This window comes from Coccidioides immitis (assembly GCF_000149335.2).
Source record: "Coccidioides immitis RS genomic scaffold supercont3.2, whole genome shotgun sequence".
In the NCBI taxonomy this organism is placed as follows: Eukaryota; Fungi; Ascomycota; class Eurotiomycetes; order Onygenales; family Onygenaceae; genus Coccidioides; species Coccidioides immitis.
Window position 1 is genome coordinate 2,539,651 of NW_004504309.1, and position 23,374 is coordinate 2,563,024.

The following is a 23,374-nucleotide window of genomic DNA, read 5'->3' on the forward strand; positions in this document are numbered from 1 at the left end:
CAGGCGGAAAGTGGGGATGACAAACACCAACGACGGCAACCCGGGGGGAGTTCGGCAAGGTACGTACGGAGTACTCTTTGTATGGATATGTGTGAGGATGTACATCCGTCGTCGCCTGTCATTCGCGGGGAAGGCATGTACTGCCAGTATGTCCTCCGTACATATATTCCTGACGGCTTTTCCTCTCCAAGCGGAAAGGGCTGACGGGGATCGACCGGGCTGGATCGCCGTCAAGCCACACTTTTCCTCATACTGTATCGGGAAAAGGCGGGTCTGCCCTTATCTGTCCAATCATAGCCCACAAATGCTGCCGCCCCTGCCAAGTACCATTCACCGCCTGCCTGATCGGGCATATCCGCGGCAATCCGGCGAATGGGCGGACTTGCGATTGGCAGCAAAGAAGCAATTCCAGTATGGGATGGTTTACTCGGCAGATACACGTCTGTTGGGCGGAAACCCGGCTGCGCAGCAAGTACCCGCGCCGCCCTTCCCTCCCCTGGTTGTTGCCGCCGCCCGCCGCCGCCACTGCCAGAACATCGAAAATCGAACATTTTCGCTCTGCCCGCCCGGTTTCGTTGCTTCTCTGCTTCGTCGGTGCAACGCTTCGCCTATTCATTCTCTCGCAAACAATCAAAATCACACGTCGCGAGAAGTTCACCCCCCTCGACCCGGCCAGGATAATCCCTCCCCGTCCTCTTTTAATATCCCCCCCACCCGCCCCCGGTTCGAAGGTATGTAACAACAGCATTTTCGAACGTTTTGAACAGAGTGACCCCGAACTACCTCTTTGGTACTCCCGTGCCGGATTTGGCTTTTCTCAGGTTCCCCGCCACCTCTCCCCGAACTCGTTGAATACAAGCTCGCCCATCAATTATTTTTTTTCCTTTCTTTTTTCTTTTTTTTTTCAAGGCTATTTATATTTATATTTATATATAAAAGTATCTTGCTTTTTTTTTTTTTTTCCCTGTTTCGGACCCTCTCTTTTCCCTTTTTTTTACCTCATCCTGCCCATCCTTTGCTCCTTGCATGCCTCCAAGGTCCTCGCTCCTCTCCCTCCACCACCCTCCCTTCTCCTGTTGCTCTCGTTGCCCGTCGATTCCTCGCTCGCTTCATTTCAGCAGGGTTGCTCTGTCGTCATTCCGGGCCCCTGTCCCTCATTTATATCGTCGTTTCGTCTGCTCTTCTCCACCTTGGCACGCCCCGAATATTTCAGTCCGGTCGTCTTCGAGCAGTGCTGCCCCGAGACCCCTGCACTCACCGGCCTCGTTCTCTTCCGTCCGCCGTACTTCTTCCGCGTCTGCTTCTTCTTCTTCCTCCTCCTCCTCTCTTCCCTCGCTGGCCTCGACTTCTCCTCCAGCTTCCATCCCACTGCCGGACTTCGAAGCCAAGATGCTCGTCGAGAGTGTGACAGACAGCGTGGAGAAGCCGGTCGTCGATGACCGATCGTATCGTGTCATCAGACTGGCCAACAAGCTCGAAGCTCTCCTCGTCCACGATCCTAACACAGACAAGGCCAGTGCCTCCGTGAACGTGAACGTCGGCAACTTCTCCGACGATGATGACATGCCCGGTATGGCCCACGCCGTGGAGCATCTGTTGTTCATGGGCACGGAAAAGGTAATAAAATATCAAATGTGTAAAATAAAAATAAAATAACAAAGACGGCTAATTCATTGTGTCTTGCTGTTGAAAATAGTATCCTGGAGAGAATGACTACAACCAGTACCTCGCTGCCCATTCCGGTCACTCAAACGCCTACACGGCCGCTACAGAGACGAACTATTACTTCGAGGTGGCTGCCACATCCCACTCACAGCCCGTTGAATCCCCACAATCCGCTTTGCCCACCCCCTCGGAGAACCCGACTCCACTTGGACCCTTGGTCGACAGGAGATCCAGCACAGTTGAAGAGAGCGCCTCTACGACAAGTGACCCGGAGTCCCCGTTGTTCGGTGCTCTCGATAGATTTGCTCAGTTCTTTATCTGCCCGCTCTTCCTTCCTTCGACTTTGGATCGCGAGCTCCGCGCTGTTGACTCAGAGAACAAGAAGAATCTGCAGAGCGACCCATGGCGCCTTCTGCAGCTGAACAAGTCTCTCTCGAACCCAAAGCACCCTTACCACCACTTTTCCACCGGCAACCTGCAGACGTTGCGGGATGAACCTCAGAAGCGTGGATTGGATGTCCGGGAGGAGTTCATCAGGTTCCATGAGAAGCACTACTCGGCGAACCGTATGAAGCTTGTCGTCCTGGGCAGAGAATCTCTCGACCAGCTGGAACGTTGGGTCGTCCAGTTGTTCTCCGATGTCAAGAACAAGGAACTTCCACAGAATCGATGGGATGACGTTCCGCCTTTTGCGCCAGAGGATATGCAGAAGATGATTTACGCTAAACCCGTGATGGACACGCGATCTCTCGATATCTTCTTCGTTTACCAGGATGAAGAGCATATGTATGATTCTCAGCCTAGCAGATATATCAGCCACCTGATTGGCCACGAAGGCCCAGGAAGTATCCTTGCCTACATCAAAGCCAAGGGCTGGGCAACCGAGCTTTCGGCCGGCGCCATGCCTGTCTGCCCAGGTGCAGCGTTCTTCAACATTTCCATCCGCCTTACCGAAGATGGCTTGCATCACCATCAAGAGGTCGCCAAGGTCGTCTTCCAGTACATTGCTCTTATCAAAGAGAACCCTCCGGAACAATGGATTTTCGATGAAATGAAGAATCTATCAGAGGTCGACTTCCGGTTTAAGCAAAAGTCTCCTGCCAGCAGGTTCACTAGCAGCCTCAGCAGCGTGATGCAGAAGCCTTACCCCCGAGAATGGCTGATCAGCTGTTCCCTGCTTCGGAGGTTCGACCCCGAGCTTGTCACCCGCGGACTTAGCTACCTTAACGCCGATAATTTCAACATCGAATTGATCTCCCAGACGTACCCTGGCGACTGGGATCGGAGAGAGAAATGGTACGGCACCGAATACAGGGTTGAAAAGGTTCCCGAGGAGCTTCTCTCTGAGATTCGTGCGATGCTTGAGTCACCATCAGCAGGGAAAATACCTGAGTTACATCTACCCCACAAGAACGAGTTTGTGCCAACCAGATTGGACGTGGAGAAAAAGGAGGTGGACAAGCCTACTCAGACTCCCAGCTTGATCCGCAATGATGAGCGGGTCCGGGTCTGGTTCAAGAAGGATGACACCTTCTGGGTACCCAAGGCTTCCCTGGAGATCACTCTGAGAAACCCACTTGTATATGCGACACCAGGAAACAACGTCAAGGCCAGGCTGTATTGCGAGTTGGTCAGAGATGCGTTGACGGAGTACTCTTACGACGCAGAGCTGGCCGGCCTGGAGTACGACCTGGTTCCCAGTGTCTTTGGCCTTGACGTGTCAATCATTGGATACAACGACAAGATGGCCGTCCTTCTTGAAAAGGTCTTACACAGCATGAAGGACCTGGAGGTCAAGCCCGATCGATTTAGAATTGTCAAGGAGCGACTGACCAGGGGCTTCCGTAACGCGGAGTACCAATTGCCTTACTACCAAGTCGGTAACTACACAAGATTCTTGACTGCTGAGAAGGCGTTTATCAACCAGCAGTTGGCAGAGGAGTTGGAGCATATCGAGGCTGAAGATGTTGCCACGTTCTTCCCTCAGCTCCTGCGCCAAACCCATATCGAAGTGCTGGCCCACGGAAATCTCTACAAGGAGGATGCCCTTCAGCTTACAGACCTTGTCGAGTCAACATTCAAATCTCGACCGCTGCCTCGTTCTCAGTGGCGAGTCAGGCGGAACATGATATTACCTCCTGGAAGCAACTACATTTACGAATACACCCTGAAAGACCCAGCCAATATCAATCATTGTATTGAATATTATCTCTTCGTTGGAAGCTTGACCGATCCGGTGTTGCGGGCCAAGATCCAGCTTTTCGCCCAGATGGCAAGCGAGCCTGCCTTTGACCAGCTTCGGACCAAGGAACAGCTTGGATACGTTGTCTGGAGCGGTGCCCGCTACTCTGCAACCACCCTAGGCTACCGTGTGATCATCCAAAGCGAGCGCGACTGTGATTACCTCGAATCGCGTATCGATGCCTTCCTGTCCCGGTTTGCTAACTACCTCAACGATATGACCGACTCTGTATTCGAAGCGCACAAGCGCAGTGTTATCAACAAGCGACTCGAAAAGATGAAGAATCTCTCTTCAGAGACCAACCGCTACTGGTCACACATCGGGTCCGAATACTACGATTATCTGCAGCACGAGACAGATGCTGAGGCGGTCAGACCGCTCACCAAGGCTGAGATCGTGGAGTTTTACCGGCAATACATCGATCCGCAGTCTCCTTCTCGCGCCAAGCTCGCTGTTCACATGAAAGCCCAGGCGAGTGCCAGCCCTGTTGCTTCCGTAGGACAGAAGGATGTCGTCATCGAAGGTCTCCACAAGTTCCTGAAATCCGTCAACGTTGAAGTTGACGGCGACAGGCTGAAGCAAGCCTTTGAGAACGTGACCATCTCAAGCGAAGACATCAGTGGTATCACTGACACTGTGAAGAGATTCTTGACCGACGAAGCCAAGGTTGCCGAGGATCAGGTCGCATCCATTGTTGAACGCGGTAACCAACTGCTTGCCAAGTTACTCCCCAGCATTGGAGTCAAACCAGCTTTGACCAACGGTGAAAAGGCGGCTAAAGAGTTGAAGGTGAACGGTGTGAATGGTGTTAACGGCGTTACTTCCAAGAAGCCCGTTTATATCACGAGTGTGCCCGAATTCAAGGCTCACCTTACCGTTAGCCAGGCTGCTGCTCCCATTGTTGATTTGAGCGAGTACGAGGACTTCGAGCCTAAGCTCTGAGCCGTTCTGCCCCGTTTCGCCCCAATTGTCTCAGCATGTTATAATACCCTTTGCCTATAGATTTGCTGTTCGTCCTAATATTCTGCATTTGCATCTTCCGGTTGCTCAACTCTCTCTTCGAGTTGCTTTCTGACTTCTTCCCCCAAAGGTAAAAGCGCCTCAATCGGGATTTGGGTGTCTTTGTTGTACAGTAACTACTTAGATTTGGATTGCATTTGCTCCGCGGGTTTGCTCTTTTTTGGATTTAGATAGATGTAATCTATGAAGATCAATCAGTGCTCTGGTATTCTCTCTGGATGAATGATAGTAGCGAAGCTTGAACACAAGGATCGAGACCTACCTACTTGGAAACTCCTGTGGAATCGGATTAACAATGTTCCGACGCGCTGTTTCCGACAGTTAATCGATGAGCTTCACGCCTCGAAAGCTGTATGTTCATATCAGACCTCACGACGCTCCAAGAAAGCCGGTGTTTCCAACAACGACCATCACGTTCCATATCCAGATATATCTTGGTTTGCTAATTTCACAGCCCTTTTTTTCGTTTTGTTTTGAATTGCCTGGCCAAGATCACAAGAGGGAGAGATGTCAACCGTTCCGCCAGCAGCTCAGGAGAGCTCGCGCCCGTAAGTTATGCACAGTGCTCTTCTCGCTATATGGAGAGCCTTTTCCTTTTCCGGTTTCCCCCATAAATAAAAATACTGCAGAATTTTACTAATTTGCCCATTATTGAAATTTATAGACCTATTATTCCCAAGTCCTTCTCTGACAGACAACCAGCCACCATCCGCCTTTATCCACTCTCGAACTACACATTCGGAACCAAGGAGACCCAACCAGAGGAAGACCCTTCGGTATTAGCGCGGTTAAAGCGTTTGGAAGAGCACTATGAGCAATACGGAATGAGACGGACGTGCGAGGGGGTGCTGGTGTGCCATGAACATAATCATCCACATGTCTTGATGCTGCAGATCGCGAACGCCTTCTTTAAGCTGTAAGCAGCGGTTCTCATTTTTCTTTTTCTTTTTCGTTTTCTTTTTTTTTTATTTATATTACTTCGCCTGCGTTACTTTTTTGGGCCATCGTTTGGACTGGTTGGGGTGGTGACAAATCGCTCAAAGACAAAAACCCTGTGCAACCTACTGAACTGAGCTGAGCTGATTGGGAGAGCATAACGGCGTAGGCCTGGTGACTATCTCAAACATACAGACGACGAAGTCGACGGCTTCAAAGCGCGGTTAAACGAGCGCCTAGCCCCCGTTGGGTCGCAGTTTAGTGGCGAAGGCGTCAACGAGGATTGGGAGGTCGGAGATACCCTGGCGCAGTGGTGGAGGCCGAATTTCGAGACGTTTATGTATCCGTTCCTGCCGGGGCATGTGACAAGGCCGAAGGAGTGCAAGAAGTTGTATTTTATACAGTTGCCTAAGAAGAGTACGTATCTCTTTTTTTTTTTTTTTTTTTTTTTTTTTTTTTTTTTGGTTCGCATCCTCCAGTGAAAACTGGGGCTGTTGACGAAGAGTTACTGACGGCGGTTTACTACGTTGATGCAGAGGTCTTGTCGGTCCCTAAGAACATGAAGCTCCTCGCTGTTCCGTTGTTTGAGTTATATGATAATACTGCTCGATACGGCCCCCAACTTTCTGCTATTCCGCACCTGTTGTCCAGGTATAACTTTGAGTTTGTCGATGAGAATGATAATGTGGTCGCTGTGACGCCTGGAGATCAAACTCCTACCTCGCCGTCTGAGATGCCGAAGACGAAGATACTGGCGGGTGATGGTGTCGCAAATAGTGATGGGCAGGATACGGGGATGGAGGATTTAGGGGGAGGAGAGATGCAGTGATATGATCGCGAGTAGTACAGGGTGTGTATGTGCTGGGAGACACCGTTTCTTCCATCCGGAAAAGGATAACTGGGCGGATTTTGGCGTTGAATTTATTTTCCACTCGGAGCTGTAACTGCTAAAATAAAGATAACTCCCGGGGAATTGACATGATAAAATGCATCTCTTTGGTTCCCGCTGGGACGTGAGGCAGGATGTTCCCGTACATCGAGCGTTCTTGAGGCCATGAGCTATCCTAGACTCTCTTTCTTAATAGTAATAATTAAATCCCAGCTGATATTGTAGTACCCTCTACTTTTAGGAGAAGACATATAGATATAAAAATTCTGCGGCGAGTGTTTCCTGTTGAGCTCTCACCTCCGGGAACTTTTCCAAAGCCGAGGTTGGCCATGTCGCGAGAAACCCCCAATCGTTTCTCCTCTCCAGTGCCGTCATCACGTCTTCCCTTTCAACCTCCGGACCAGTCACCGTCTACTTAAGTTTGACGGGGCCTCACATACTCACATTGCTCTTCCTTTTATTCGTATATAAGGTATTTATCTGTCTGTACAACTTTTCCTGGATACTGTCTATTGGCTTTCGCCGATTTTTACCCGGAAGATTGGAGGATAAGTTAAGCTTTGGGCATAGGGGAGGCACACACATTTTGGTTGGTAAGTTGGGCAAGGTCAGCGAAGGACGAAAGGAGAACCGCAGAGACTGATGGGACATTGTTAGTGGCCTAGGATAGCACCGATCTTTACGCGACAATTGTACAGAGCCTTTACTGTGTCTCCAGTATTTTTCGCTAATTGCCCGAGTCAGGACAAAATTGATTGTTTGTCGAACCCTTGGAAGAGAGCTGCGAAGTCCCACCTCGAACGACAGACATTCAGAACATATACTCCAATATATAAGATCTAGGGGTCGATTGTTGTCTTTTGCGACCCTCCTTTGTAATTGCATCGGACATATCCTCCCATTACATATACGCACATATTCTAATTAATATCACCTCCCCATGCTCCTCATCGGTCTAACGGGCTCCATTGCCACCGGCAAATCAACCGTTTCCTCCCTCCTATCCGCACCGCCGTACAATCTTCCGATAATTGACGCAGATGTCCTCGCTCGGAAGGTCGTCGAACCCGGCACACCTGGCTACAAGGCTATAGTAGACTACTTCGGTCCAACCACACCAGATCTCCTCCTCCCTGAAGAAACACCGGGGAAAGGGCGGCCTCTAAACCGCCCCGTGCTGGGGAGACGAGTTTTCGGCGATTCGGATGAGCGCAAGAAAGATCGTGCGGTGTTGAATGGGATTGTGCACCCGGCAGTCAGATGGGAGATGTACCGTGAGCTCGTGCGGTATTACCTGAAGGGACACTGGGCGGTCGTGTTAGATGTCCCGTTGCTGTTCGAGAGTGGACTGGACGCGCTCTGCGGGACGGTTATTGTCGTTGGAGTCAAGGATCCAGCAGTGCAGATGCAAAGATTGCGGTTGCGAGACCCGCATCTGAGTGCTGAGGATGCTGAGAATCGTGTGAAGAGTCAGGGCAATGTGCTGGGAAAGGTGGAGCGTGCGCAATTCAGGGGCGTAGAGTCGGCGAGAGGCGTCATCGTGTGGAATGATGGCGATAGAGCGGAGCTGGAGGCCGAGATAAAGAAGGCCATGACGCGCATTGAGGCGTCGAGTCCGCGGTGGTGGGCGTGGGTCCTCCTATTTGCTCCGCCGCTGGGAATAAGTGTTGCAGCCTGGAATCTCGCCATAAATTATCGCAGCCGGAAGCAGTGGGATGAAAAGGAGCGAATGGAAAAGGCCAGGCTTTGAACATCATCCTCGCCGTAAGCCCGGTCTCTTTGTACATATTCAATTTGTAAATCTTCGGGCGTCATTCCACGCTAATGATGGGGCTTCTTGGTATCTAATTCGAAAGGCATACCGTCACGCTTTGTGGGGAGTCCGTGTAAGCTGTCCACGCTTGACCCGCGAAGCGTGACCTATCTGAACCCTTTCCTTTTACCGCCGGCCGGTTTTTTTTCCCTTGACATTCCACCGGATATGCTATTGAGTTTGCGTAAATCGACTTCATCAGACTGCCGGCCGCCACCAGAGCTAATACCTTTACGCGCACGATCTTGGTTTTGGCGATTGGACTGTCCACGGTTGTTTCGTTTAGACTCTTCCTGAGGTTGTGCTGAACGAATCAGAGCTAACACTTCATCTTGCTCCGAAGACTCAGCAGCTTCGCCTTGCTTTTCTTCAACTGTGGCATATGCCTTTATTTGTTCATTTGTGTTAGCGAGTCACCAGGGGAAGAATAGACCAGAGACATAGAAGAGCACTATCAGGCTTGCAATGACGGAACGAACCGGAGTTTTTGTCTTCTTCTTAAAATTTCCATAACTTCTTCGACCGCCGTATTCGAGTTCTTCGTCCGTATCATTCGGGTCTGCTGTTGTCACCACTGTCGGCGTTGGCGTATTGCTTATCGCCCGCGCAGGAAATTCAAGGACCCATTGGGTCTCTCCGGCTTCGGCTGCTTGCTTCGCGATTGCTGCGGCGCGCCTTTCCTCTTCGGCTCTGATAGCGGCTGATATCGCCTTCATGTCCGAACGCGATGCATTGTTGGACAGTTTTTGACGTTTCGGTGAAGGCGTTGAAGCTTCGGCGTCGACCGTGGATGTTTGACTGGAAGGGGTCGCTGGGCCGCCAGAGGACGCGGCAGCGCGTTGCATAAACTAGTTCATAGATGAGCGATCTGGGCTGCGAAAGCAGAGGTGAACGAGATGATGCGAAAATCGTACTTTCATAGTAAGAAGACGAGAAGACATTGTCTTCTCAGTGCGAGCTCGCGGCATGGTGGAATGGATTTAAGAATCTTCGATTGAGAAAGTAGTTACAATTTCCTCGCACGCAGGAAATGCTTAGCAAGTACGGAGTAGTGTTCAAAAATTTAAAGTTAAGTGTCTTCTCTGCTCCGTAGACAGATCTCAATGGATATGGATTTTATCGTCGAGCCTCTTAACGCCTGATAAGTCTTATCGAAGCTAAATTTCCGCCATGGTTCTCCAAGAGCCAATGACAAGCGATGTGATTGGCTGGTCCTGCTTGGCCCTCGATGAACCTCAATTCAGGCCGGCTGCCACCTCTTTAACCTCACGAGCAGACAGAAAGCCGCCGTCCTTCAACCGTCAATCGGCCGCCAAAATGCTCTTTTCAACACGTTCGAGTTTACGCCTCCTAACGGCACGGTCGACGCGCTTCGTTTCCCGGGCCAATTACTCCTCGACTAACCCCCGTCTCACCGAAAGATCCGAAAATGCCATCCCGACAAACGATCCCAACCCGCAAAAGAGGGTAACGAGCATATCGGAGACCAACACAGTGCCATTGGATTCTATGGGCGGACAAGATGCTCCGTTGCAGGAGTCGGTGGAGCAAGCAAGCGCGGAACTCCAGATGCAGGCTCCAAATAGAGCGACCACCTGGGCCAGGAGCCAGCAGCCGAGGGAGTTGGCCATGTCTGGCCCAAGATTCGAGCAGACTATCATGGACTATCAGGTTCGTGGCCTCAGGGATAGCATTCCTTCTCTGTGACTCCTTCGGGGTCCGGATGATGAAATTTTGCAATTGGTTGAGATGGCTTTTTGAATGATATTGTTTGACTGACGATCGGATAGCCACGCCCGTATGCTGCTATCGAACTGATCCACAAACAACCTGTGAGATGGACCAAAGAGAGGGTCGTTTCTTGTGATGGTGGTGGCGGGCCACTGGGCCACCCGAAGATCTTCATCAACACTGATAAGCCTGAGATCGCAGTCTGTGGATACTGCGGGCTTCCTTTCGTAAGTCCTTCCTCCGCCACCCCCAATTGTTCTCTGGCAGAAGACAACGAGAACTCCGGCTCTTTACTAGGTTGGGTTAACTAACTCCTCTGATGTATCAGGCCCATGAACATAACCGCAAGTTCCTAGAATCTCTTCCACACACCCCATATCCATTAAAGCCACTCGGAGACCCAGCAGAAGTTCCTGAATCCCAGCGGGTTACAGAGGGAGGGTTCGAGCAGCGATAGTTAAATTGTATAGACAAATACCAGCCTATTTCTGTGTCTATCCGCGCCTGACTCAATTATCCCCTACTCCTATTGACTAAACATGATAGAAATGACTTTTGACCGGGTCGAGGGCTGATATTGTTCTTCCACCGATATCTTCTTTTCGAAAAGATTATATTGTACAAATATTGGTTTATGTTGAAGAAAAAACAGTTCATTTATTCAGCATTGACAATGCTCTGTCCAAAAACTTCTGGCTCGAATGGGCCGGTGATACTTTCGAATTCTAGAACCAATAGCTCCTGTCCAACCTCTGGCAATTGGATCCGACGCAAATCCTCATTTCTCTAATAGCACCGTGCAGCCTGTCTATCTGCATCATGATAATATGGACAACTAAGAATACCTATCTCCTAACGACCATTAGTCCAACCTCAAAGGTCTAAAATTGAAGTTTCACCATTCCTCGGTTGGGACTGGTATTATTGTGCGAGTCTATTCCATTTTCTCCCCTTGGATGGTAGCGACCACCCTTCTGTGATGTTTTGACGTCCTAAATTCGAGATACCAAATTCCTTGCCACGTTCCGGTAGCCAAGCGACCATTCGTAATGGGTATCGTAACGCTTGCACCAATTAACGCGGATTTGATATGAGCCTGGACAGTGGTCGGGGTTCAGTCAGAAACAAAGTGTCCTCCGCCATAAAAAAACACCCAGAGGGGGTAGAAAGCCACAGTGCTTACAGGCATATCATCGGTCCCCTCTGCGCTGTGTCGGTAGAGGTCTCCTTTCCAATCCTCGGGAACAAGTCTATCCAGGGCATCGCTCATGTCTGCGCGCACATCAGCATCCCAGTTTTCGTTCAAGCTCAGCGCGCAGCTCGTGTGCTGGATGAAGAGGTTCAGTAAACCAGTCTTGTAGTTGCGAATCTCTGGCAATTCGGACATAATGTGGTCCGTGACAAGGTAGGAGCCGCGGGATCGCGCAGGAAGGTTTATAGTCTTTTGAAACCAGCTCATTGTCACGATGGAGTGGGGTGCGGACGATGGAGTTGACGAGGACGTGGTCGATTCAGGCAACTTGGCACCGGAAGGGTGTGACAGGGCTAAGTGAGCGACGGAAGAAGGTAAAGAGGTTAGGAAGTTTAGAAGGGTGAAAAGAACACTTGGGAAAAAGGCGAGGATGAAGATCAGGAGAAAGATGAGTTGGGGACAAGTCAAGGCCGTTGGTGGGGTTGATGTTCGACGATGCGGCGACGTCATCCAGAATTTGATGCTTGAAGCCAACAGATGAGACCAGGCGTTTGGAATTGGAGATCTTTCTGGGGAATCGTTTTTCTTTTTCAAAGGCTTACCCCACGTGCATCTCTAGGATTCTTGGAGTCTCTATGACTGTGGCAATAGATATAGAATGCCTCGATTGCTACAAACAAACGCCACGTTACCGAGAAAAAGCCAATTCCGGGCAAAACCGCACATCTACGCAATTCAGTCACGAGTCCATTCTTCTACTCGAGCCATTCAGTCCCTCCCATTTGGGCTTTCTGTCATTTATGTTGATGACTCTCTGGGAATAGAAGATGTGACAACTATTGGATGAAATTAGTCGCTCCAGGGAACGCACCAGGCAGTCGAGCGACGAGAAGCTGGAGGATTCCTTACCTCGGGGCAAAAATATCCAATGCGTCTCTCTTTAGTTGACCTTCACCAAGATCTATCAATTCCGGGAACAGTAAGATGACATTCCGACCCTCGTCCATGATTGGAGAGTGGCAATGGGAGCATAACACTTTACAGGGCAGCTTGTGCTCGCGAAGGTTTTCACCGCTTTGGTAGAAGTCTAGTCCTCTGGGTCCGTTTAGGAAATTGATATCAGATTTGTGGAATATGGCAGCCCATTGAAATGGAGCACCTATGTCAAAAATCAATCACGCTTGCCACGAATGCCGATGGATCCAGTCAACGAAGAGCTTGGGTATGAGTTTTCTTTCTTTTTTTTTTAAAAAAAAAAAAAAAAAATTGCAGACATTGCGAACTCCGGAAACACGAACCGTGCAACTTCTGGCAACCCACGCAATGACAGAATTTCGCATCCAGGGGCTTCTTTCTGTTCAGCTGATATTTAACTTGTCCACAGCAGCAGCTAGCGCGCCAGTAAACTGTGCCAAATTCCTCTGGTGGCTGGACCGCATACGGCGGGTCGTCGTGCCATTTGGAACCAGGTTGAGAAGATTGGGAAGAATTCTTCTTAGACTGTGCCATTGAGGAACGGGACGTGGCCAAATGACGGATATCCGGAAATTGATATATATGAAAATGATATTGCTTGGCCAATTTGCGGATTGATGTATATAATAGGCTGTTCACCATCTGGACAAAGATTCCATGGCATCTTGCCCCTCAGCTGAATGAGCACCGCGCGTTGCAGCTGCTATCAGGGCAGAAGTTGAAACTTGGACTCCCAGTTCCAACTCGTCAGTCCGCCGGCCATGACGTCGGAAACGCTTATGTAACTAATCCAAGGTTCCGCCTGTGAAGTGAGCGACGGCAGACATTCCGGTCTCGTTCGTAGAAATCCCCTGGGCGGAGTTCCTCGCTCGTTGGCAGGATGCAGACGTACCGGCTATGCCCAATGCTGTAGTTAACCCTAGAAACACTCGAGTTCTATCTAACTCTTGCTTTTTGCACGAGTCTACCCCGTCTAGTCCTCCGAAAGGTGCCAGAGTTGGAGTCAACCACAGATCCCCTTCACCACTTTCGCGTTCTCTGAATGGCTGTTAAACTAAAAGTGTTCCAGGGCGGGTTATAAAAATCTCACCTCATTAAGCCAGGTTGAAAATTTCAGGGACATAACTTCAAGGTATGATAGTACGAGATACACGCTCTGCGGGTAGTATTTTTCCCCTGTAAGCCTGGGAGAGACCCGGCTAGATCCCTTGCCAGAGCTTTAGTGGCTGAAGGGCTCGGAGATCTCGACTTGGGCGACTGGTTCAGTTAAGGTTGGGGCGTAGCCGCAAGCCGAGATGCCGAGATGGACCCCAGATTCCTATGCCGCTGGCCGAGGTGCTTTCTCCGCATTAGTTGAACAGCGGATTGCGAGCCCAGATGCCACGATGCCCATGTCACAGTTTCTATCTTCTAGTGTTTTATTTCATTCTGACGCACGTTGGCATAAACTACGATAGCCTCAAAAGTCGATATTACTGCCCGCAATGACCGTCTCCTCGCCGCCTCCGTCATCTCCTTTCTATCTCCTCTCCTACCCTGCGCCCGGCGTGCTTCTAGTCACCATCAACCGCCCAAAGCAAAGAAACTCCGTTCCATTCCAAGGTCACTGGGATCTACACAAGCTATGGCAATGGTTCGACAGCGAAGGTTCCCTACAAGTCGGAATCATCACCGGAGCTGGAGACAAGGCGTTCTGCGCAGGCCAGGATTTACTCGAGGTTGAACGGAATAGATTAAATCCTCCAACTGAACCCTACCTTCAAGGTCATCCACCATCGGGGTTTGCGGGCATTAGTACACGGAAAGGGAAGAAGCCCATCATTGCTGCCGTGAATGGGTTCGCCTACGGTGGTGGGTTTGAGATTTGCTTGAACTGGTGAGCCACATACCGGATATGTTGAAAAAAGATGGCCAGGGACATCAAGCGAAAAATTTTTCTGACTTGGAGATTGATAGTGATATGGTCATCGCGTCCCCACGTGCACAATTTTCCCTCCCAGAAGCAAAGCGTGGTATCTACGCTGCCGCTGGCGGTCTTCCTCGCATCATGCGCATCGCCGGATTACAAATTGCGTCCGAAATCGCTCTCACCGGCCGCCCAATTTCCGCAGAAGAAGCTAAATCTTGGATGTTCGTTAACAGAATCTCTAAAACGCATGAATCCCTGATCGATGAAGCGGTAGAATTCGCTAAAGAGCTCTCCCAACTCAGCCCCGATGCACTCATTGTCACCAGAGCTGGAATTAGAGAAGCTTGGGAAGTCGCTGGAATTGATAAAGCAACTGCAAACACCAGGGACAGATACGATCAAGGACTACATTCTGGAGAGAATGTGAAGGAAGGTATGTGCTTCTAGTCGGCCTACTTCCCCCCCCACGACGATATCAGTTCTCTCCAAAAACCTCAAGTGTTGTGCCATTCTACTTGACGGGAGCTTGTAGATCTAATACACTCGAGACTACTGTTACTAACTGAAATTGCATTTCAGGTTTGGCCGCCTTTCGAGAAAAGAGGGCTCCCAAGTGGGTTAAATCTATGTTGTAATACGCAACCAGCTGTGTACAATTCTACAAATTTGATAACGCAAGATCCGATGGATTACCCCAAACACAAAGGTCCGCACAGAAGTTTGGTATAGGATAAATGAAGAGGATCCGGCTACAATCATGGCAATATTGGCTCTTATAAGACGACTTCAAAATATACCAATGAATTATAATTAAGGTGACCTAATGGCACCATTGCATAACTGATTTATGGACTGAGATATATACTGGTCACCGAATGTGAACCTTCTTTGGCGAGCAGGCCGATATCATAGAGCTTTCAAACAATGTAGGCGATAGGGCGCCGGTCCTCATAGCAAGACCGATACTCCAACGCCATTCTCCGCCTGGTTGGCCCGGAGCCTTAGGTGCGCGGGGAACTAGGGTGGGTTAACTCTGATATAAGCTTAAAGTTGGGCGGGGGAACTTCGCAGCATGCAGACGACGGAAGAAGCGAGCAATTTGAGCAGCTTTGTCGAGTACTATTTGGATCCTGGCTGGCCACACCGGGACATGGGACACCTCGTACACTTTGCCATATTTGTCATACCTTCAGCCAGTCAATCTTGTACCGGGGAGATAGGTGGGGCCCGAAATTTGTAACCGGCGATGAAGGGAGTGAGAGCCGGTAGCCGCCTTCACATAATTTATTCTCCAGAATGAGGTGTCTGCCCATGATTTCCCGGTGATAACTACCATCACCTGTCCGCTGCCATAACTCTTCCATTCGGACTTTCGTGATACCACTATATTGGAATCTAGTTTTTGTGCCTGTATTCCCAAACAGCGCTCGGGTCGGGCCAGGAAGCTAGCAGTAAAGGCAGAGCGTCTATCATGGCCCAAACAAACGATATTCAGCCCCCTTTGGGGAGCAACAATCCCAATATTGACCATCCAGCTTCCCTCGACCGTCCCATGTTCTGTTCTGAATGGCCTGTATCTTCTCCAAGCGGATACAAAATCACGGACCACATGGTAAACGAAGCTTTCCCGGAACGACCATCCTTTAAAATTGCCATGCTTGGTGCCGGCGCCGCTGGAATTGACTTTCTTCATCACGCAATCCTCGCGTTCAAAGATGATCCTGATGTTGACTTGGTCGTGTGCGAGAAAAACCACGATATTGGGGGTACGTGGTTGGAAAATCGATATCCAGGCTGTGCGTGCGATGTCCCTAGCGCGAGCTATCAGTTCCCGTGGAGACCAAATCCTGGCTGGACTATGTACTACAGTACATCCAGGGAAATTTGGGAATATCTCAGGAAAATCGTCGATGACGAGGGGATGATGAGGTATATAAGGCTACGGACCGCGATTGTCCATGCAGCGTGGCAGGAACCCAAATCCAAATGGGTCCTGCATCTTGTGGAAAGGAATGAAAAAGATGAAGTGGTGAGAGAATGGGACGAAGAATTTGATATGTTCCTGAGTGGTGCTGGAATTTTAAAGTGAGAAAACCCGTGTGATAAGCCGGGTCATTCATTCTAACCTCGAAAAGTGCTTGGAAATGGCCGGATATTCCTGGCCTGCACAGATTTAAAGGGCGGCTCTTCCACACTGCACGATATGAAGAAGGTTTCGATCTCAAAGGAAAGAGTGTTGCCGTCATTGGCTCAGGGAGCTCAGGAGTCCAGACAGTCGCTGCGATTTATAATGACGTTTCGAAGCTGTATACTTGGGTAAGGACACCAACATGGATCACACCTGGATTTGCGCAGAAGTATGCCGGGCCCGATGGAAAGAATTTCGCATGTATGCCGCAGCCCACTTTCTTTAATGAGATTGCGGCTCACCCAAATTCATCTCCACAGATAGTGAAGAGCAAAAGGATATCTGGAGGGCCTATCCGGAGAAGTATCGCAGCTATCGTAAGATGATAGAGGACGAGCTTAATGGACGTTTCCGGTTTGTTTTGAGAAATAGCAAAGAGTCTGACGATGCCATCCTGGTATGCCCTCCCTGACCATTGATCTTCAAATCTGTGAGTTTCAAGTAATAGATCACTTATTTTCTTAGTTTTCACACAAAGAAATGTCATCGAAACTCGGTAATAATACTCACCTGATATCTAAGATCATTCCCCAAAACTTTAACGTTGGCTGTCGCCGACCCACCCCTGGAAACGGATATCTTGAGGCCCTCGTCGGCTCAAAAACAACCTGTTACACTGAAAATATCGGCGGGATAACTCCTAACGGCTTCCTTACTACTGACGGAACGGAAGTTAATGTCGACGTGATAATCTGTGCCACAGGCTTCGATACCACCTTCCGCCCACGATTCCCAATAATAGGTCTGGATGGGAAAAATATCGCCGACCGCTGGAAAAACAGGGCGGAAAGTTATATCTCGGTTTCAGTGTCGAATGTCCCGAATTATTTCATGTACGGTGGTCCATACAGCCCCGTGGCTCAGGGATCAATTCTGCCGATTCTCACGTTATTATCCAACCATTTTATCCAGGTCATCAAAAAAATGAGAAAAGAACACATTCGCCGCTTAAGTCCCAAAGAAAGCGCGATGAGAGACTTTGTTGAGCATGCCTCTGTGTATCTCCAGCGCACTGCTTGGGCAGATCCATGCAGCAGCTGGTTCAAGCAAGGCAAAATAGATGGCAACATTGTCATGTGGCCGGGTAGTCGACTGGCTTTTTTTGATCTGATCAAGGAACCGAAGTATGAAGATTATGAAATCGAGTATTGGAGCGGCAATCGTTGGGGATACCTGGGAAATGGGTTTAGCACCGTGGAGTTCGACGGGAGTGATATCAGTTCATACTTGAATTGTGAACTGTTTCCTCAGGAGCCCGCTGCTTCAAAACAAGAGGAGAAGGTGGAAAGTAACCCTCTGCATAGCCCGGCCAAGGATTCGCTTAAGTCGAAGGAATTCGACTCCCTGGGGCTCCTACAGGATACTCCCGGGTTTCAGGTGGCAGTCTGTCCTAACTGACAGCCGTAAAATGTTTCTAGGTATCAAACCTGGACAATCGTGATGCATTAAGTCTTGAGTATCCAAAAAGAACGTTTCAACACGCACTCGGCTTCATCATATCGCGGCGCTAACTCGGGAGGCGGAAGCGCAAATACGACCTCAAGCGTCCGGTTCTTGCGAATCCGGGACAACCCCGTGCTCCTCAAAAAGCAAAGAGCTACGAAGGAATGATATTATCGAAAAGCCACCAGAAGCTCTGAGACATTTAAATGCACTTCATACATGCCCAAATCCTGTCTATGCGTCACAGTCAACCCTTTTGCAAGAGTCATTAACCTCCCTAAGTCGGAAGAAATAGTCATCACTCATTAATACCAAATGACCCAATTAACACTCAAGCCAGGAATGCACGCAGCAGACCTTTCCTAAGCGAACGAACCAGTAAACCTCTAGGGACCATTAAACACTGATTAAAAGATATAGGAGCAAAGTGACGAGTCTGTTGTACACATTGTAAGTCGAAGAGAAAAAGTCCCTCCACAACATCCAAAGGAAGCCAAGAAAGGAAGATGGAACAAAAGAGAAATCGGTTTAATTCTTGGTATTCGATGGTGTGTATCCGTCATAATGCAGGTATTCTATTGATCATTAATTCGTAGCACATGTTTACTTAATGAAAGGAAACGGGCCCTAAAATAAGTGGAGGCCGACGTATATCAGGTATTCCTGTCGCAGATCGGGAAGAACCAAATGCGCGGTAAGATATATGACACGAGGTCGCGAAATGGAGCTGTAATCAAGTTCTTGGAGAAGAGATCAGGGACTCGGCTTCCTTCGGATCTGCCCCAAGGACACGAACAAGATAATCAATGCTAGAAAAGGTAATCAGCAAACGGATCCACATCCATGACATTCACAGCAATATTGTCGATTCCAAATTTGGTTTCAGAGGTTGATCTTACCTCGCCTCCGTTGCAAGTCGCCGTTTTTCCTTGAGAAACTCAGCCTGGCAGACCTCCCAGACGGCAGTACGCTGCTTGGGTGATATGGTTTTGATTCGCATCTTAAATAGACCACTAACAGGCCTATGGTCGGACACGCGGACTTCATGCCGTCTGTATTGTAATTGCTTTATTCTGCCAACACCACGGTAAAGAAGCCGATCGCACCAAGCCGGTGAGCGTTTCTTCTCGCTGGAGTCATAATTATCGGTGCCGACATCGTACTTATACGTAGGAGCGAACGTAATGGGTGCTTCATTGAAGGAGCGTAGCCGAAAGCCAGGGTTTTTGCGTTTAGATGCAAGTAACTGATCTCGATCAAGGAGTTTAGGTAGGTTGTTTGCCTTAATGGCCTCAAGAACGGTATTCCGAGGTATTGAATCAATACGGTAGTTAAGATCCCCATTCAAGATGCAGATCTCATGGTCGAGAATCATGGACCCGTCGCCGCCTCCAACGAAACGGTCAATGCGTGCCGAGGAACTTGGCTCCATTGGGAGTGACTCGCTCTCCATTATCGCAGCAATGTCATTGTTACGATGAGCGGTTTGAGTTTGACCAGCTGCCAGGTGACAGTTGACGAAGCAAACGGAAGTATCGTCCAGGATAAACCGAAGAATAAGAGCGCCCTAAATTCAGTGTCAATTACAAGGATCGCTGGATGGGCCTTCAGGCCTTTACGGACCTTGTTTCCGTGCAAACCACCCATTCCTCGCTTGACCTCTGCAGCGCTTATGTTCGTGATTCTCTGGCGCTCGTCCTGTTTTACAAATACACAGGTAAACAACCCAATGAGGCTTGCGGTGTGGAGTAATACGTAAGTAGTATCTAGTGGCATGAATTCGCGGATGCACATCGCAAGGTGGTCTCTCCAAACGCGATATCGCCGGCTCACATGCTCCATATCGTGGTCTTTCTTTTTACTGCCTTTGAGCAAGCTTTCTAAGAAGGGGTTAGTGGGACCATATCGATATTGAACATTTTCAGATCTAGGTACTGACTTGCTGTGATCTTCTTATTCTCCAAGTCAACAAGCTCCTGGAAGCCAAAGACCAAGATATCCGGTGGATTTTCTGGATGGATTGCATCTCCTATAAAATTGCTGTTGGGAAGATTTCCTGGTACCGCTGCCCCGGCGTTCCATGTCAAGACAGCAGCAGTGATCTCACGAAATTCGCAATATTCCACATCTCGACCTTGCATCTTTGCTTCTATTGAATATATTAGCACTGCCATGTAGGATTCGGAGGTCATTCTGTGTGACATACCGAGCCAGTCATCCTCCAGCATTCCATCCCAGGCGCGAATGTAGTTATCAACGCCCAAAGAGACAACCTGAAGCCTGTTTACCGTCCAAATACTACTATGATCAAGTAACATCCCACAGACACCGTGGTGATGCGCTTCCCAATCCTTTTTCACCGTCCAGGGGTCTGTAGATATATCGTACACATATATCATACCCGTCTTATAACCCGCCCAAAGATAGTCGCCGACCATAGCAAGTGAACTGATCTTATACACGCTAACGTTGACAGTCCCTAGGCATGTGAAATCTCGGGAAGAATACATCGTAACCTTCCCATCAGCATGTCCCAAATACACCACGCCTCGTTTCGTGCAGGCAGTGCCGGAGGTTACATCCCCAGAATGCACTTTTCCCAGAGGCGATCTGAGTACTTGAAAGGAATCATCGTCTTTGTTTGGTCTATATAGCCTGATTTCTTTCCCAGTTGCATACCACAGGATGCCGTCCACAACCATCGAAAATGTGGGCCCTTTTGGAACTCTGTCGTAAGGATGGTTGTAGCTGTATTGAAGATTCGGCGAGCCGGATTCATCTGGAGGCCAAACAAGCAACTTCCCATCATCGTCAAGAGTCCAGAGTTCTTTTTTGTAACGGTATATCTTGATGATTTCCCTCCGAGAAGGGGAGAACCTGGACGAGATAATAGCTTGTGTGGTAATATCGACTTCGCAGATTTCCCCGGTGTTCAGTCCGATCCATACCGCTTTACCTTCTTCATCCACGGTTCTTCCTGGTTTGAACGCGATGGACAGACCTTTCACAGATTCTCCATGGCTTAAGTTCACGATCTGTTCACCTGTCACAAGATTCCACACCTTGGTGAAGAAACCGGTGCTACATGCGTATGACCCGCAAACGTCGAATATTCTAGTATCGTGTTTTGTATGGATACCACGGGTCCCTGTGCGAAAAACCGGTGCGCGACGGTTCGTATGCGAAGCATCTGGATAATCCATCCTAGGAATGCTGGCCTCGTCTGAGAGAGAACGCGGCTCTGCGACTTCTTCGCGGGGCACGCTCGAAATGTGAAGCTTTGAAGATGCATTTGAGGGAATCGTTGGCAGTCGAGGAGGAACGGGTGACATTGGGGTTTGTGGCGTTGAATTGTGACCCTCGGATGAGATTCGTATTGACAAATTACTATCTCTTCGAGGGGGAGGAGGCGGGGGAAACTTCACGGTAGATTGGCCATTTAGAACCCGCAGCGATTGTATGTGGCCTCCCTCTTGGAGTTGCGGTGAGACCGATAATGGAGATGGATGGCTTGAGCTATCCGGGCTTGAGTGCGGAATGGGACGAGGCAAGGGAGCTCTTCGAGAGGAGGGAGATTTCGATCGCGGAGGCAAACCAGGTCTGTCTTCCGGCTCGTCACTGGTAGCAAGTTTCTCAGCAAGGGTTTGTATCGGTCTGGAACTCCTTGGAAATGTTCCCCCTTTCTTCACTGGGGGAGGAGGTGGTGGCGGTTTCGTATCTCGGTTAGGAATAGGCTTCGGTTTCGTTTGAGTTGAAGGACTTGTTTCTCTGATATGCCCGCCAAGTGGTCGCGGCGAGGATCGAGGTTCGAGCCGGGGTTGATTGCTTGGTGAATCAAGAGACGATGGAGACGACGAAAGGAGATTCGATCCCCGTCCTCGGGCGGCCGACAGTGGAGGGGACTTTTCAGGGCTACTAGGTGGCGTGCTAAACGGAGATACTCTGTCCTCGAACGAAGTCCTCTGGGACGAAACAAGGAAGGAGTTCGTATGGGTGTCTAAGCTCCCCACAATCCCTGGCTTTTTAGCTGGTATCTTAGGTTTTTCTGCCCTGTTCACAGGCGGAGGTTGCGAAAAGCTCTTAGGGCCTTTGCTAACATCCTCATCTCTATCGGCCGACCTTCTCCCGTCGGAAACAACTATGCCTGGCGAGTCAAGTAAAGAGGGTTTTGGTCGAATTGGCGAGCGGTTAGGGCTGCGTTGCATTGGGGGGGACGTGCCATGTAAATCCCTATCATTTCGCGAACTGTGAAAGAAACTCCTCCGGGGCGAAGTGATACCATTGGAAGGAGGAGATCGTGGCGATTCGACGGTGAGGATAGGGCCTCGCGGGGAGGTAGAGTGGAAGTGCATTGACAGTGGCCGACCGAACCGTCGTCTACTCGGTGAATCCCCAGTCTGCGCCGGCTGCAAAGGCGCTGCAACTGTGTTTTGGCGTCCAGGCCGAGACGGTACCCATGGTGGCTCGGGGCGCGGTAAGTCCAGGGAAGCACGACCAAGGGGGATGTCATCATTCGAGGCTGGCGTCTTCAGTAAGCTCGACGAGGCATCGCGCGCATCTGGAGCCTTGCGATCTCGTTTGGATTGGGCTAAGTTCTCGAAATGCGACAGGAGTGAAGATACGGGCCGCTGTAGTGTAAAGGGACTGATGTCAGCTCCTCTCCAGGTTTCCAAATTGAAAAGCGAAAAAACGGGACTCACGATAGATTCCTGTTCCGTATCTTCGGTCTTTTTCCGGTCCATCGTGATGTTAATATCTCGCAGTCTTTATGCTATCCACGGGGATGGTTCATCGGTAAGGAGGCTATTAAGTCTGAAAGAGAAAGGAGATGGGCGGAAAGGGGGAACCGCTGAGCTGTTCTGTCTGAGATGTACCGGCAAGGGTAGCGAGCAGTCTTGCGAAGTCCCCGTCAACCATCCCCAGGCTGGTAACAGGTGTCCGGAGTTGATGATATCGGGTCGCGCATGCGGCCTCGAGAGTTCGGCTGGGTAGTAGGAAAGAAGAAGAAAGTTGGCCAGCGGTTGACTACTGTGGACAGGGACCCGGGCTGCAGGGTGTCGACAAGAAACCGAACATGGGCTCTGCGCGACCGGTTTCAGGTAAATAAAGAGAGCGGCGATGTCTCGTGAGCGGGTTCGATGCTGGTGCTGCTCGATAAATTCACGGCGACGGGTGTTTGGCGGGTCGTCTGATTGGACGTGGAATTGACATGGAGGTGACTTACGTCGTCAGGCTCCATATTAGTTATTTTAGTTGGGGGGTCAGTTTGAAGGTTGTTTCAGGGATTCCTCTTCACTTCACCCCCCAGCGTGGTTAGTTACAAAGTCAGTTCGCCGCCAGACCCAAGCCCGCCCTTGCGCTCACCCTCGGC

At 49.8% G+C, this 23,374-nt stretch overlaps 10 protein-coding genes across 10 annotated transcripts; 6 read left to right on the forward strand and 4 right to left on the reverse strand.

The window, feature by feature from the left end:
- Nucleotides 1-304: 304 nt before the first annotated feature.
- On the forward strand, nucleotides 305-5,134 carry CIMG_06411 (a-pheromone processing metallopeptidase Ste23; the record flags this gene model as incomplete). Its single annotated transcript, XM_001242514.2, has 3 exons — nucleotides 305-731; nucleotides 1,214-1,617; nucleotides 1,697-5,134. 3 exons carry the CDS (start codon nucleotides 305-307, stop codon nucleotides 4,847-4,849), a joined length of 3,984 nt encoding a protein of 1,327 aa, XP_001242515.2. The 3' UTR covers nucleotides 4,850-5,134.
- A 164-nt stretch (nucleotides 5,135-5,298) lies between these two features.
- CIMG_06412 (cleavage and polyadenylation specific factor 5) lies at nucleotides 5,299-6,978 on the forward strand. Its single transcript, XM_001242515.2, has 4 exons — nucleotides 5,299-5,475; nucleotides 5,592-5,843; nucleotides 6,033-6,280; nucleotides 6,400-6,978. Exons 1-4 carry the CDS (start codon nucleotides 5,435-5,437, stop codon nucleotides 6,690-6,692), a joined length of 834 nt encoding a protein of 277 aa, XP_001242516.1. The 5' UTR covers nucleotides 5,299-5,434; the 3' UTR covers nucleotides 6,693-6,978.
- Nucleotides 6,979-7,161: 183 nt separating this feature from the next.
- Nucleotides 7,162-8,952, forward strand: CIMG_06413 (dephospho-CoA kinase). Its single transcript, XM_001242516.2, has 3 exons — nucleotides 7,162-7,345; nucleotides 7,410-7,444; nucleotides 7,497-8,952. Exon 3 carries the CDS (start codon nucleotides 7,693-7,695, stop codon nucleotides 8,500-8,502), a length of 810 nt encoding a protein of 269 aa, XP_001242517.1. The 5' UTR covers nucleotides 7,162-7,345; nucleotides 7,410-7,444; nucleotides 7,497-7,692; the 3' UTR covers nucleotides 8,503-8,952.
- On the reverse strand, nucleotides 7,568-9,665 carry CIMG_06414 (uncharacterized protein). Its single transcript, XM_001242517.2, has 3 exons — nucleotides 9,480-9,665; nucleotides 9,045-9,413; nucleotides 7,568-8,951 (listed from the first exon to the last, which is right to left on the reverse strand). Exons 1-3 carry the CDS (start codon nucleotides 9,531-9,533, stop codon nucleotides 8,673-8,675), a joined length of 702 nt encoding a protein of 233 aa, XP_001242518.2. The 5' UTR covers nucleotides 9,534-9,665; the 3' UTR covers nucleotides 7,568-8,672.
- Nucleotides 9,666-9,735: 70 nt separating this feature from the next.
- CIMG_06415 (NADH-ubiquinone oxidoreductase) lies at nucleotides 9,736-11,237 on the forward strand (the record flags this gene model as incomplete). Its single annotated transcript, XM_001242518.2, has 3 exons — nucleotides 9,736-10,236; nucleotides 10,356-10,523; nucleotides 10,625-11,237. 3 exons carry the CDS (start codon nucleotides 9,736-9,738, stop codon nucleotides 10,751-10,753), a joined length of 798 nt encoding a protein of 265 aa, XP_001242519.1. The 3' UTR covers nucleotides 10,754-11,237.
- Nucleotides 10,877-11,998, reverse strand: CIMG_06416 (secondary thiamine-phosphate synthase enzyme; the record flags this gene model as incomplete). Its single annotated transcript, XM_001242519.2, has 2 exons — nucleotides 10,877-11,392; nucleotides 11,480-11,998. The coding sequence occupies 2 exons, from the start codon at nucleotides 11,996-11,998 to the stop codon at nucleotides 11,231-11,233; spliced, it is 681 nt and encodes a 226-aa protein (XP_001242520.2). The 3' UTR covers nucleotides 10,877-11,230.
- An 87-nt stretch (nucleotides 11,999-12,085) lies between these two features.
- CIMG_06417 (uncharacterized protein) lies at nucleotides 12,086-13,132 on the reverse strand. The gene is made up of 4 exons (XM_001242520.2): nucleotides 12,787-13,132; nucleotides 12,531-12,647; nucleotides 12,398-12,449; nucleotides 12,086-12,324 (listed from the first exon to the last, which is right to left on the reverse strand). The coding sequence occupies exons 1-4, from the start codon at nucleotides 13,103-13,105 to the stop codon at nucleotides 12,228-12,230; spliced, it is 585 nt and encodes a 194-aa protein (XP_001242521.2). The 5' UTR covers nucleotides 13,106-13,132; the 3' UTR covers nucleotides 12,086-12,227.
- Nucleotides 13,133-13,824: 692 nt separating this feature from the next.
- CIMG_11744 (enoyl-CoA hydratase/isomerase) lies at nucleotides 13,825-15,042 on the forward strand. Its single transcript, XM_012358670.1, has 3 exons — nucleotides 13,825-14,339; nucleotides 14,420-14,805; nucleotides 14,952-15,042. Exons 1-3 carry the CDS (start codon nucleotides 13,948-13,950, stop codon nucleotides 15,005-15,007), a joined length of 834 nt encoding a protein of 277 aa, XP_012214093.1. The 5' UTR covers nucleotides 13,825-13,947; the 3' UTR covers nucleotides 15,008-15,042.
- A 452-nt stretch (nucleotides 15,043-15,494) lies between these two features.
- On the forward strand, nucleotides 15,495-17,958 carry CIMG_11745 (uncharacterized protein; the record flags this gene model as incomplete). Its single annotated transcript, XM_012358671.1, has 4 exons — nucleotides 15,495-16,457; nucleotides 16,508-16,761; nucleotides 16,821-16,957; nucleotides 17,026-17,958. Exons 1-4 carry the CDS (start codon nucleotides 15,844-15,846, stop codon nucleotides 17,956-17,958), a joined length of 1,938 nt encoding a protein of 645 aa, XP_012214094.1. The 5' UTR covers nucleotides 15,495-15,843.
- A 367-nt stretch (nucleotides 17,959-18,325) lies between these two features.
- Nucleotides 18,326-23,214, reverse strand: CIMG_06419 (inositol polyphosphate phosphatase). Its single transcript, XM_001242522.2, has 6 exons — nucleotides 22,704-23,214; nucleotides 20,210-22,631; nucleotides 19,943-20,152; nucleotides 19,627-19,883; nucleotides 18,903-19,570; nucleotides 18,326-18,812 (listed from the first exon to the last, which is right to left on the reverse strand). The coding sequence occupies exons 1-6, from the start codon at nucleotides 22,743-22,745 to the stop codon at nucleotides 18,737-18,739; spliced, it is 3,675 nt and encodes a 1,224-aa protein (XP_001242523.1). The 5' UTR covers nucleotides 22,746-23,214; the 3' UTR covers nucleotides 18,326-18,736.
- Nucleotides 23,215-23,374: the final 160 nt, after the last annotated feature.